This window comes from Protomyctophum bolini, assembly GCF_963924005.1.
Source record: "Protomyctophum bolini genome assembly, chromosome: 22".
NCBI lineage: Eukaryota > Metazoa > Chordata > Actinopteri > Myctophiformes > Myctophidae > Protomyctophum > Protomyctophum bolini.
The window spans coordinates 15756857-15770087 of record NC_137883.1 but is presented as its reverse complement, the minus strand read 5'-3'; the positions used below and the strand labels follow the sequence as shown (position 1 = coordinate 15770087).

The 13231-nt window shown below is 42.9% G+C and overlaps 1 protein-coding gene across 1 annotated transcript in view; it reads right to left on the bottom strand.

Moving 5' to 3' along the window:
• Positions 1-13231, bottom strand: part of csgalnact1a (chondroitin sulfate N-acetylgalactosaminyltransferase 1a) — a 41721-nt gene that overhangs the window by 14278 nt on the left and 14212 nt on the right. The window contains exons 3-4 of the mRNA XM_080755944.1: positions 8207-8423; positions 5903-6004 (exon numbers count right to left, since the gene is read on the bottom strand). Of these exons, the coding sequence (XP_080612070.1) occupies positions 5903-6004; positions 8207-8423 (319 nt within the window). The remainder of the gene's footprint in view (positions 1-5902; positions 6005-8206; positions 8424-13231) is intronic.

Below are 13231 nucleotides of genomic sequence, written 5' to 3'. Positions count from 1 at the left end.
TACATGATCTCTATGAGACTAGTTACACTACTACATGATCTATGAGACTAGTTACACTACTACATGATCTCTGTAGTATGAGACTAGTTACACTACTACATGATCTCTATGAGACTAGTTACACTACTACATGATCTCTGTAGTATGAGACTATTTACACTACTACATGATCTCTGTGAGACTAGTTACACTACTACATGATCTCTATGAGACTAGTTACACTACTACATGATCTATGAGATTAGTTACACTACTACATGATCTATGAGACTATTTACACTACTACATGATCTATGAGACTATTTACACTACTACATGATCTCTGTAGTATGAGACTAGTTGCACTACTACATGATCTATGAGACTAGTTACACTACTACATGATCTCTATGAGACTAGTTACACTACTACATGATCTCTATGAGACTAGTTAGTGTTACACTACTACATGATCTCTATGAGACTAGTTACACTACTACATGATCTCTATGAGACTAGTTACACTACTACATGATCTCTATGAGACTAGTTACACTACTACATGATCTATGAGACTAGTTACACTACTACATGATCTATGAGACTAGTTACACTACTACATGATCTATGAGACTAGTTACACTACTACATGATCTATGAGACTAGTTACACTACTACATGATCTCTATGAGACTAGTTACACTACTACATGATCTATGAGACTAGTTACACTACTACATGATCTATGAGACTAGTTACACTACTACATGATCTATGAGACTAGTTACACTACTACATGATCTCTTGGTGGCGATAATAAGATAAATGTGGAGGTCCATCACAGCAGAGGCGGTGATGAAAAATAGTACTGAAATATTCCACGCTTCATATTCAATCAACAATTGGGGTTATCCCAGGTAAAGTACTGTACCACATTATTAATGATGCTATGTATCACAGAACGAACAATAAACGAAAAATATTTCATTGATTAATGAAGCTCAGCTCGGGTATGAATTATTCAGGGTAAATGTTATTCACTTTTGTATTCAGGGATGCGTTGGTGGGTGATTGTGGATGTATTCTGCACAGCAGTGCACACATGCAGGCAATAAAGTACAGTAATATGTCCTATATTGTCCTTGTAGAGTAAATCAAATTGTTGAGCAAAATGGGTTGCTCTTGATGTATTTAATTACATTTGGTCACCAAAAAAAGTTAACGTTTGTATTCAAGGTGTCAAAATGTTTAATTGTGACTCCAGAGACGAGGCAAAACTGGTGATGTATTATTCATCCTAATAGCTGCACCATGTGAGCCTTATTCTAGTCTAAGAACATTAGCTATTTAAAGCATTCATCCCGTGTGTGTGTGTGTGTGTGTGTGTGTGTGTGTGTGTGTGTGTGTGTGTGTGTGTGTGTGTGTGTGTGTGTGTGTGTGTGTGTGTGTGTGTGTGTGTGTGTGTGTGTGTGTGTGTGTGTGTGTGTGTGTGTGTGTGTGTGTGTGTGTGTGTGTGCGCACGCGTGCGTGCTACGTGCGTGTGTGAGTGTGTGGCGCTGTACAGCATATCAGGCTAGGAACTTAATTCTCCACCCTGCAGTGTCCTTAGTATCTTTATTGCTTTCCATGTCTAGAATACACAAACATAATCTACCGTACAGACATCTTCTCTGCCTCTCTTCCCGCTGGTGCAATATCACATTCTTATTAAATATGAGTAGGCGCTAAAGCGCTGCAGAGGCTCACATTTTGAAAAAGTGTCAAAACAACAAGCGTACTAAAGAAGTGTCATGTTCCCACAGAGCAGCAGACCAGATCCTGTTAGTTCTGCCATTTTCTCTCTATAACAGCTTAAGTTTTACACCGTCGTACGGCTGTGTCGCTCACTGAAAATCTACAAGCTGAAAACGTATCACGGTTCACGATTCTTGAGCTTGTAGATCCGCTATTTTCAGCAAGCAACATACTGGTCGTGACTCGTAAGCAGAGTGTACAAATTAATCATCTCTCTCTCTCTCTCTCTCTCTCTCTCTCTCTCTCTCTCTGAATGAGTGTTTGTATTTATAGGTAGGTATATAGTATGACAACAACAACATTTTGACAGGCATTGTAGTTAGAAAAAGACACGGATACAACATGGATGATACGGCTGCATCCAGCTGGTCTCCAGAGACGTACTGTATCGAATCTTTTTTTTAAAGGTCTGTACGAGACACGGTTTGTTCTTTGACAAAAGTCTGGAACAACAATGAATCTATCCTAAATCGTCTGGTTGCTTCATTTCCTGTTCTGAGCTGCCATTAAATCAACCAGCTGCCATTCCAACTGCAATCCATAACGTTTATGTCATCATACCATTACCCGGGATCCGAACCCGGGAGGCCAAACATCTAACCACCTTTTCAAGGGGGAGTGGTTAACCAGGCTAAGAGGGAATCCCTGCTTGGCACTTTTGACCTTCAGGCAATACTACTTCTCTACCAGTGGGTGTCCGACCTACCTGACAATGGGTTCTACATTTCTCAATGGAGATTTTAAGCTATACCAAACCCTATACCTACAGTAAAATACAGAGGTGCTGTATATGTCTTTTCTATATACTCGCCTGTTTCTGTTATACACGTCTGTCTTTAAATGCCCTGTTGATTGTAGTACCTGATTCAGTGGAAACCGTTACAAGACCAACAGAGCGCTCTGCCTCCATCGTATATATAGAGCCAACTAATCCACAGTGAGGATGACTGTGTACTGTGATGGTTCCAAGGGGATTCAGTTGTGTACAATACAGAGAGAGACAGGCACTAAAGCATTACACATTTAGACTTTTTATGCCGCTCTGACGCAAGACATTTGCAGCCCAGTTGTCAAACCCAAATCTGATTATTCTGGTGTGAAAAGATCAATAATAGTGTGGCAAGAATATGTGTTCTGTCTGTTTCTCAGTGAAATGTGACGTCAAACATTTCACAGCGCCATGCCTATATTCTGTACGTGATTAGGAGAGATAAGAGTCTTCAACACTTCAAACCGGGGACTTTCTGATTCCTAGAGCGCCGCTCTACCTCCCGAGCCACTGATGTCATTTGATAAACAGCTTGACAGTCCTCTCTTCTCACTCTCTCTCTTTTAAGATTGTTGTCTGTATCCTGCTTGACAATCTGCTTCAGATTTGATGGATTCCTTCCTAGTTCACTTCCACTCCTCAGCAACCTGCTCTGCCCTCTCTGAAATACAGTAATCATTCATGTGTATTGATTTATATCCGTCTTCAAATGCCTAAAGCCCTAACTACACCAAACGGTTGCAAGGAGTTGACGCTAAAACCATCTCGACCCTTTGTTGTGGTTTAATTGGGCCATTGAATTCCATGTGTTGAATCACTAGGGTCAACGTGGGTCAACATGCAACAAGACATATCACACCGCAGGGACAACACTAAAACCGTCTTGACCCTTTGGTGTGGTTATGGCTTAAGACTGAATAACTAGACCTTACCATGCACTGTACTCTCTCAATCATACGAGCACGCACGTGCGCGCACAGACACACACACACACACACACACACACACACACACACGGTATCAGATCACAAACTAATGATCCGCCTTGCTACTGGAAATAGATACTGAAGTGTGTATGTGAGTGCGTGCGCATACATGTAGGCCAATTTGTAAACAAGCGTATGCATATTGTGTATGCGTGTTACATCATGTACCTCTACTGACATTTGTATGGGTAATTGGCTATGCACGCGCACGCTCGTGTGTCGGGGTACATCACGTGTATCTGTGTGTGTGTGTGTGTGTGTGTGTGTGTGTGTGTGTGTGTGTGTGTATATTCATGGATCATGCACGCATCCCTTTACGTGTACCAGCATTCCTATGTAATCACCTAAAGATAGCAATCGTCCACAACTAAACAAACGCATAATGACAGCATTCACTCAAGCCAGAGAAAGATGCTCAGATGAAGGGAGAACGAGAGGCTAGGGAACAGGCGATGTCTCTCCAGGCAATCAGAGCTTGTTGACAGTGGCCAATTCACACTAACATAAACAGTTATATAAGTGTCTAGTGCAGCTGCAGCTACAGTTATTGGCTTTGAGCAGAAACTTTAAAAGCTTTAAGTAGTTCAACGCTGGGGGCGTGTTCTCTCCTCCGTGTCATCAGTGCCCATACCCGAGGCAGGTTTGGCAAAAGGGCCTTTCTGTGTGGAGTTTGCATGTTCTCCCCGTGTCCCCTAGGGTAGGTACCCTCACAAAGAAATGCAGTAATCCTGGTCTCTAAACTACCTCCCCCTGGGCTGGCCAGCCGGGGCGCCTAATGGAGGGGAAAGGAACTGGTCGGAATTACGTGTTCCTTCCACGTGCTCCCCTGTCAGCGCTCAGGATTATAGAGTGTGGATAGAGAGTGTGTTTCAAGGCCATTGGAAGCTTGGAGACATGTGGAACAGAACAGACCAACATCGTCATTGCAAACCCTCTTTGGCTGGCTCTGTAGCTCAATAAACAGCTGACCTGATCAGCATGCTGCTGCATATAAGCCAGGGGTCAATGTGAACGCAGTCTGTGTCAAGGCTGACCTGTGATCACTGATCAGCATGCATGCACAGACACTAGGGGTCAATGTGAACGCAGTCTGTGTCAAGGCTGACCTGTGATCAGCATGCATGCACAGATACTAGGGGTCAATGTGAACGCAGTCTGTGTCAAGGCTGACCTGTGATCAGCATGCATGCACAGATACTAGGGGTCAATGTGAACGCGGCCTGTGTCAAGGCTGACGTGTGATCAGCATGCATGCACAGACACTATAGCAGTGGTTCCCAAACCTTTTCATGATAAGGACCCCCAAAATGATACTCATCAGCCTGCCTATTTGAAAATATATCCCAAGCGAATAAGAGAAGATTTTTGCGGCTCTAGCAGTGATTTTCAACCATTTTTTATTTCAAGGGCCCCCCAGTTTGACCTGAATTATGCTACGGTCCCCTGTTTAATGGCATTTCTATATCTGGGACCCCCAATTTATATTGTAAAAGTGTACAAATTTGTACACTCTCAGAGTTACAGACCCATAAGGGTCCATTTGGTTCCTAATTATCATGTAGATGGGGACCCCCTGCAACTCCCTCAAGGACCCCTGGGGGTCCCTGGACCCCACTTTGGGAACCACTGCACTAGAGGTCAATGATCGTGAACGTAAGCTGCATCGGGGCTGACCTCTAAAGTAAAATTAGCAATACAAAATATTCTGTCCTGCATTCACATTTAAATGTATATGCCGTCAATTTGTAGTAATTTGTGAAGAAACGCTCGGTCTAGTGTCCTGGAAGTGTACTTGTACATCAAGGTGCCTCGCTAGCTCTGGAAGCGTTGGTTACCAAGGCAACCTACTGTACTTACTGTACTGCTGCGCTGAGGTCTCTGAATCTGCATAGGTAGCACAGAATACACCTTTCTATTATTCATCAGGTAGAAGACACCTAGGGCACCTGTGTGTGTGTGTGTGTGTGTGTGTGTGTGTGTGTGTGTGTGTGTGTGTGTGTGTGTGTGTGTGTGTGTGTGTGTGTGTGTGTGTGTGTGTGTGTGTGTGTGTGTGTGTGTGTGCTCACACCTGCCAACACTCCAAAGATTCTAGCAGGAGTCGGCAATGCACTCTGCATACTTCTAACCCTCGATTTATAATTTATACATCCTGTTAATCTCCCGATTTCATAAGTCATGCATGGGCACATAATGCTTGCATATGTGCACTACAGTGGTGGAAACGATACTCACATTTATTTTTGAGTGGTGCAACCACTCCAAGGAACAGCAATGTCCGTGTTAACCTATGTGACTATGTGTGTGGCTATGTGACTGGCTGTGTGTGTGTGTGTGTGTGTGTGTGTGTGTGTGTGGGGGGGGGGTGCGCACCAACCTGGAGGTGTTCTCAAGGGTGCTGCGGACTTCACTCATCTGCTCCTTTCCAAAATACACCACTGTCAGATGAACACGTCCGTCCTGACGTACACACACTTCCCTGGAAACACACACACACACACCGGTATTTGAAAAATATCAAATGTTTGGAAATATTTGAATCGTTTTGGGGATCCTTGGCAGGAAAAAGTTTGAGAACAACTGCCCTATTCAAAACTTAAAAAAAAAAAAGTAGCAAATTGCTTTGAGAATAACTTTTGAAATGTTTTGCCCAGAATAGGAACACCAGGTTGGAAGTGGTTTGAAAATCGGGACATGGTTGTATAATTGTCGATACCGAATCCCAATGTCATCAAATAATAATAATAATATCTGAGATTTATATAGCGCTTTTCTCAAAGAACTCAAAGACGCTTTACATGTGTGGGGGCCAGGGGAGAGAACATGAAGTTGCCGATATTGGCCAGACCGACATATCGGTTGGGCTCGAATAGAAAATGCCCTCAAAGGACACATCCAGACAAAGAGACAAGTAAGACCTAGTGGGACATTCCTACGTGCATTTTAATGGAGACATGTCAAATACACCACACACATCTGCCCTCCCTATATGCATGCACAACACACAAACACAACATGCACGCACACACAAACACAACGCACACATGCGCATGCACACATGCATGCACGTCGTACAGTATGCGCAATGTACATGTGTACATTGTCCTGTTGCATCACACAAGGACTTGTGTGGGCCCACTATTGTATGTTCAAACATGTGCGTGGGTGACAGCAATATACAGCCAAACTCATTTTGGCGGTTCTGTGTGCAAGTGGGTTGATTTTGTAATGAATACAAATGTGGAAAAACACATTTAAATGATTGTGCAGTATAGCATGGCTAATAACAGCTAAAAGACTCGCCAGTTCATTTTGGTTTCTGCTTTGAAAGGTTAGATATCACTTTGAAAGGAAAACAGTCTGCATTATTAGAAGTAAATTGCTTTTCACTAGGGTGTGACATTATGTCATCTAAGTTCTTTCATCTTTTCAGTCTACAGAGCAGGAATATTAATGTGATATTCATCTGACGTAGACTATTCGTAGAAATGGGTGCTCCTTTAAGCCCTATGTAGGCCTACTTTGTAGTACTATGACGAATGGCAAAAATAGCAGATCTAGCAATCTCACAACGTGTCACGATATGACACGTTGTGGCCTGCTATTTTCACAACTATAGAAAATCTTCAACTACACTACTACAGTATGAGGAAACATGCCCAAAATAGGGACACAAGGTGAAAAGTGGTTAACTATGAATGAGGGTAATGTGTTAGCTCAGCGACTTATCTTTATGAAGTGGGAATGCTACAGTAGCTGTGCTGTACCGTATATCACACACTGCTGTTCTTCCCAGGGGGCATTTTAATGTGCAGCAGGCATATAACAAATCAGACTTCAAGAAGGATGTTTCTCTACTGATGGTGACAGACTGCTGAGCAATGAGGAAATAGTGGTATTAGCTGATTAGTTTGACTCTCTCATTTGTCTCTCTCCCCGCCCACCCATCTCTCACTCTCTCCCTTGCTCTATTTCTCCCTCTCTCTCCCTCACTCTCCCTCTCCCTTTTCTCTGTCTATATAGGATACAGTATGTGCATGCACGCATGCGTGCTGTCAGTTTGTGTGATTGTAATATTAGGGCTACAAGCTAACCACTGTCCAGCTCATCCAAGAAAGGACACTGATTAAACATGATTACTTTCTCCCCAAAAGCATCTATGATGTTTATTCTGTCCTTTCCCTTGTTTACCCAATTCCTTCTCTTGGTGTAAATGTCTGCCTTCCTGTCCGTGCCTCTGGCTTCAGACATCTCCCCAAACAATATGACTCAACCTCCTACTGTTTCCAAAAAGGATTAAAGGTTATGCACATCCATATAGCTGCTGGTGCAGGACAGAAAATCTACATGTGGTGTTGCCAGTGACCTCAGAAGACCACTTGTTGGTCATTAAACTTATTCGGAGCCGCAGCTGTTGTGCGGAATTCATTATTTTATTCAACCAACCAAGAGAGTTATGGTAAGTTGCCCCGGTCAATATGGCAGCAACATTGATGTATGATGCAGTCGCCAATGCAGTGTTGACTCAATATATAATATATGGATTAAGTGGCTTGCTCAGGACCACTTTGACACGTAGACTGGACCTTTCTGATTATTAGATGGCTTTATAGCAAATTAAAGCCGTTTATGAACTAGATATTTAAGTAAAAACTAAAAACTGTAACTAGTTGAGACTGACCTGAAGTTGTGCATGAACTGCTTGAACTTTTCTGTGCGCTTGGACAGCGGGACGATGATATTGATGAGGACATTAGATGTGTCCACTCTCTCATTCTTCACCTTCATCAGTGGACCAAAGGGACGGAAATAGACTAGGTGACGGAACTCTCTGCTGGACTCTCCTTTGAAGGTTAGCTCATACAGTGTCCCTTTGTCCTTCTCCGTACGGGCAATTCCTGTCCAACAAGACAGACAGATGTTAAATCCAGCGGTTGGAACAGTTTCGACAGTGGGTACCATATGTAGTGTCTTGTACATTCTGTATACTGTAAACACCTCTGGTGCCTGAACAAAGGATTACTGAAAGTAACTGCTCCACCATGAAAAACGGACATGGAGAATTAGCCCTTCACTAAATCCCACCCCAAAAAGCGATTGTCCAATGCCAATCCAAATAGTTTAGCAACGGTTGCTATACAGGTGAAGCTTTCTTTGCTGCTAACGTGCCTATTGGACAAGGATGGGATGGGGAGGGACTTAGTGAAGGGCTAATTGCTCCCCCATGATGAAACGATTGACTCATAATCAAAGCGACGGTGAAGAATAATTACATCCCTGAACAAATCGGTGCCTGACAACACAACATAGATCTGAATATACAGTACTGCATGTTAGGCCGCTTGTACCATTAAATAAACAGTCTGTTCTATGCATCCTGTTTCTATGTGCAGCTAAGCTTGCACCTGTTACTGGCTGTCTTACTAGCCTGCCAGGGGACATTCATTGTTGACATCCTCTGATTGTTCCAAGAGGAAAAGATGACCAGCCTGACAGATGAAGGAGCGAGGATGACCAAGTTGTAGACTATTCATAACACAATATTAGTGAAGTTAACTTTAAGCACTGATTTAAACGAGATTCATTATATTGACAGAAGTGTGCTTCAAACGGTGTGCATTTCTGATCATTTTAATTCAATTCCTCTAACGGCCATTTTTTCTGTATACCTTTAACAAAACAAAACATGGTGTGTAGTCTAGGCTGGGACGTCATTATGAATGGCTTTCGTGTATTATGCTCTAGTTAACAACAGTGGTTAGAGGTACAGCTTTACAACCACGTGGCAGCTGTTTTATGGAAAATGGGTGCTAGGTCAGTGTATACTGTAGGTCTCCTGAGAAAGGTATATGCACTGTTGACTGTACACACTATAGAAGGCTTTACACCCACACAATATACACAGAATCAGACAATAAAGGAATTCAGTGAGAATAAACAACCAACAGAAAAAGAACCTGAACCTTGAATTAATTGAGTGCAAAAAAGTGCAAATTAATTCAAAGCTCTTTCTTTCTAGAGTCAGTACAGGAACAGTTTTAAACAAGTGGACCAGAACACTCTAAATGTATTAGGTATACAATTAATAGATAGATGGATGCACCGGATAATGTATTAACGCCAACGTAACCTACATTGTCCTTTGTTATAAGACACATGATGTGACACATGACAAAGAGGCATTCAGTAGAGCGCAAATCTCCACCAGGAGACATACCCTAATAATAACAGTGATGTATGCAGTGAAATGTCTACCTACAGTCATGACAGAGTAAGAGCAGCATGTGATTACCAGGTGTACACCATCTCTACTGTCTTCCTTCGTCTCCTTCCTCTCTCTCTCTCTCTCTCTGATGGCATGTGATGACAATGTTTTGGGGTTGGGCGCAATTATGAAATGGTACAGGCCGATTGGGGGGGGGGTTGCAACATCACAGTGCAACCAGAGTAGGTAAAATAAAAACAAATCTTTTGGACACTGAACTGAAGTCATTGAAAATAATATTGTCATCACAAGGACAAATATGAAGTTACAATATTGTAGCCGAATATATCGCAAGTGTGTGCGACCCTCTCAGCTCCAATGTCAGTAAGGTCCTGCACGTAATTCTGAACAGATTCCTGCCATTCATGGTTGTGTTCAGTTCCCTCTCTGCGTAATGAATTCCATATGACACTGGTTCTCAAAGTGTGGTGCAGGGACGCACAGGGGCCCTTGAGGGGGTTCCAGGGGGGCCCCAGCAAAATGAGGAACAGTTTAAGCACTATTTAAAGTCTATATCACCCCACCCCCACCTACTAGCACTGCAACCATAACCATGCTGTTCTCAGAGACAGGTGTGACATGAGAGAAATGGTGTGTCGATGTAGAATATCGACACTTTCAGGTGGAAACCTTGTATCTCTTTATTTTTATTTGTAAAGCTCAATGTTCCAGTTACACTTATGTATCGCTTTTAGTTTTACAAATATTTAACCACTTAAGCCCTATCTCTAACCTTCTCACAAGGATGGTGTGTCTAAACGTGTGTGTGTGTGTGTGTGTGTGTGCGTGTGTGTGTGTGTGTGTGTGTGTGTGTGTGTGTGTGTGTGTGTGTGTGTGTGTGTGTGTGTGTGTGTGTGTGTGTGTGTGTGTGTGTGTGTGTGTGTGTGTGTGTGTGTGTGTGTGTGTGTGTGTGTGTGTGTGTGTATTGTACATACGTGTGTGCACATGCACAATTGCACATGCACATGCACACGCAAAAACAAAGACACAAAAGAGCACAGGGAGGGAGAGAGAGAGAATGAAAGAGACTGTAAAGAAATGCAATTATACATTTTGTCAGAGTTCAAGATCTTGGGACCTCGACGGGACTAGCATGAAAAGGAAGAATGCGATAAGGAGCAAGACGGAAATAAAGAGGAATAGGATAGATGGAGCAAACAGAATAACAAAGAAGACAGTGCAGGATCGGGGACAGGAAGAGAGAAATTAAAATAATTTTGGTCAGAAGATTAGCTTCCTGTGTTCATTGAGAGGGGCGGGGTTTGGCTTACATGTAGTAAAATACTGTATTTGATCAGACTAGGCTAAACATCATCACTTTGTTTTACTGATGCATTGCATTCAGCCTCAATTTTGAGTGTTTACTCCTAGCCTATCTGGTATGTGTCAGTGTCGCGTGCAGAGCCGAAACCCATTGTGAGCATCAAGAATCAAGTGCTTGTAGATCTGCTATATTCGGCACGCGACACTGAGACGCAACAGATTATAGGCTTAACCTTTTGTGTAGCTGGTGGTACCAGCTAGGCTACTTTGTGTGCTTCCATTGTTCTAGTCTCAGCTTGCAATGCTATTTTATACTGTAGAAGACTATGGGCTGGCGATTGTGTAGTTTAAAAGCACCAGTAATCCATGCCAAATGAGTTTGGTAGGGCGTGCGGCGCGCCTCAATGGAGATGTCCAGGCACGGAGTCAGGCTGCCTCATCTCTCCTTATTCTCCTATTGCATCTCTTTGTAATTTTCCTATAATCAGCATAAGTGAGTGCCCGCCATTTCCTTGTGTCCATTGTGTTTATATAATTGTATAGTCAAAGAAGTTATTTGTGCCAGGCATTGTGCGGCTTGCGCGATTCCATTTGCTCGTTCAGTTCATCACCTCATAGCGCAGCAAATGGGTTTTAATCCGATTTACCGAACTTTCCTTTTCGCTTCATACAGTTCCGTAGAGACGGCCTACACGCACGTTCTATATACCAAATGAAAGCCCTAATAAAGTTTACATAGAACATTTTTAAAATGAGCAATGAAAAGACGAGTGTTCTTGGCTCTGTGTGGGGTGGGGGGGCGATTGCAGCACAAGTGAGTCTTCAAGGCAGCAACATCACTCTTCCATGGACTAGACCGTAAAGGCTCATTCATAGTCTGGATTTTCGGTGGTGAGGTGACCACCGAACTACAACATGACGTCAAGAGCCGCGGTGAAGAGCAAACCACCGCCACCTCCCCAGCCCTTCTCTCTGTTGTTACTCACCACCGCTCAACGTTATTTCAGCTCCGGTGGTCAGCTAACCACCGGAGCGGTGGTCACCTCACCACCGAAAATCCAGACTATGAATGAGCTGCCTTCAGGCTATGAAGCAATATAGAACTGGGCATGACGGGCAACGGATATGGGATCTCTTAAAGGCAATGGCACGTGGACCGGTGATTGGTTTAATTATTGTAACGCCCAAACCACACCTATGCATAATATAACGGGTAACGGAGGTATTATAGGGATTTAGACAGGTAACCAAAATCAATCAAACTCCATTATAACCATGATAGATTCATTGAAAACACCCGTCCTTCTTTCTGGTGACTGATGTTTTTTCCATTTACTGTTTTCATTTATGTTTTTTTTTTAAGAATCGGGAGCCGGAGGACACTAAAACATTATTAAAAATAAATGAAAACAATAAATGAAAAAACACGGCCCCTCACGTATTAGGAGGGCAGTATGAGTCGCCATAAAAAAAGGACGGAGTGTTCGATGAATCTAACATTAAAATGAGTTTGAAGCTACAATGGGTTTGTAGTCTCTCTAGGGAGGGGGCAGCTAGGGCAGCTAAAATTAATATCAAATATGTAAATACTGAATCAAGCAACTTGAAAACTGTCTGTGGTGTTCACATAAGCCTGAGTAGATGATAAAATGACCAAAAGTTAGTTTGAAAGTGAAATATACCTTTTAAGTAATGTAAAAATACAAGCTGATGATGGGAGATGCCATTTCCTTTTAAGCAGAATATACTATTATGGAAAGAGTCTCTCTCTCTCTCTCTCTCTCTCACACACACACACACACACACACACACACACACACACACACACACACACACACACACACACACACACACACACAGACTTAGTTACTTCTCCTGTAAACAAGGAGCAGCTGTGTTCATGTCCTACGGCTGTGATCATGTGAGTACATTACTGCAGGATATCCTGACTTCAGGAGTCTCTCTCACTCTCATAAAACATTTACACACTAAAACCCTCAGTGTTCATTTCACTCTTGAGTCTCCAGGACCCCAATCTGTCATGATCATTCGTGGTCTCTGCCCCTACCCTGTGTGTCCACCTTCCCTGTCATTTATGCCCATTCCTGTTTTGACTGACCTTGCCCATTCTGTCCCTTGAGCTCTTCACTCTCTCCTCTGTTATGATTGAGAGACTGG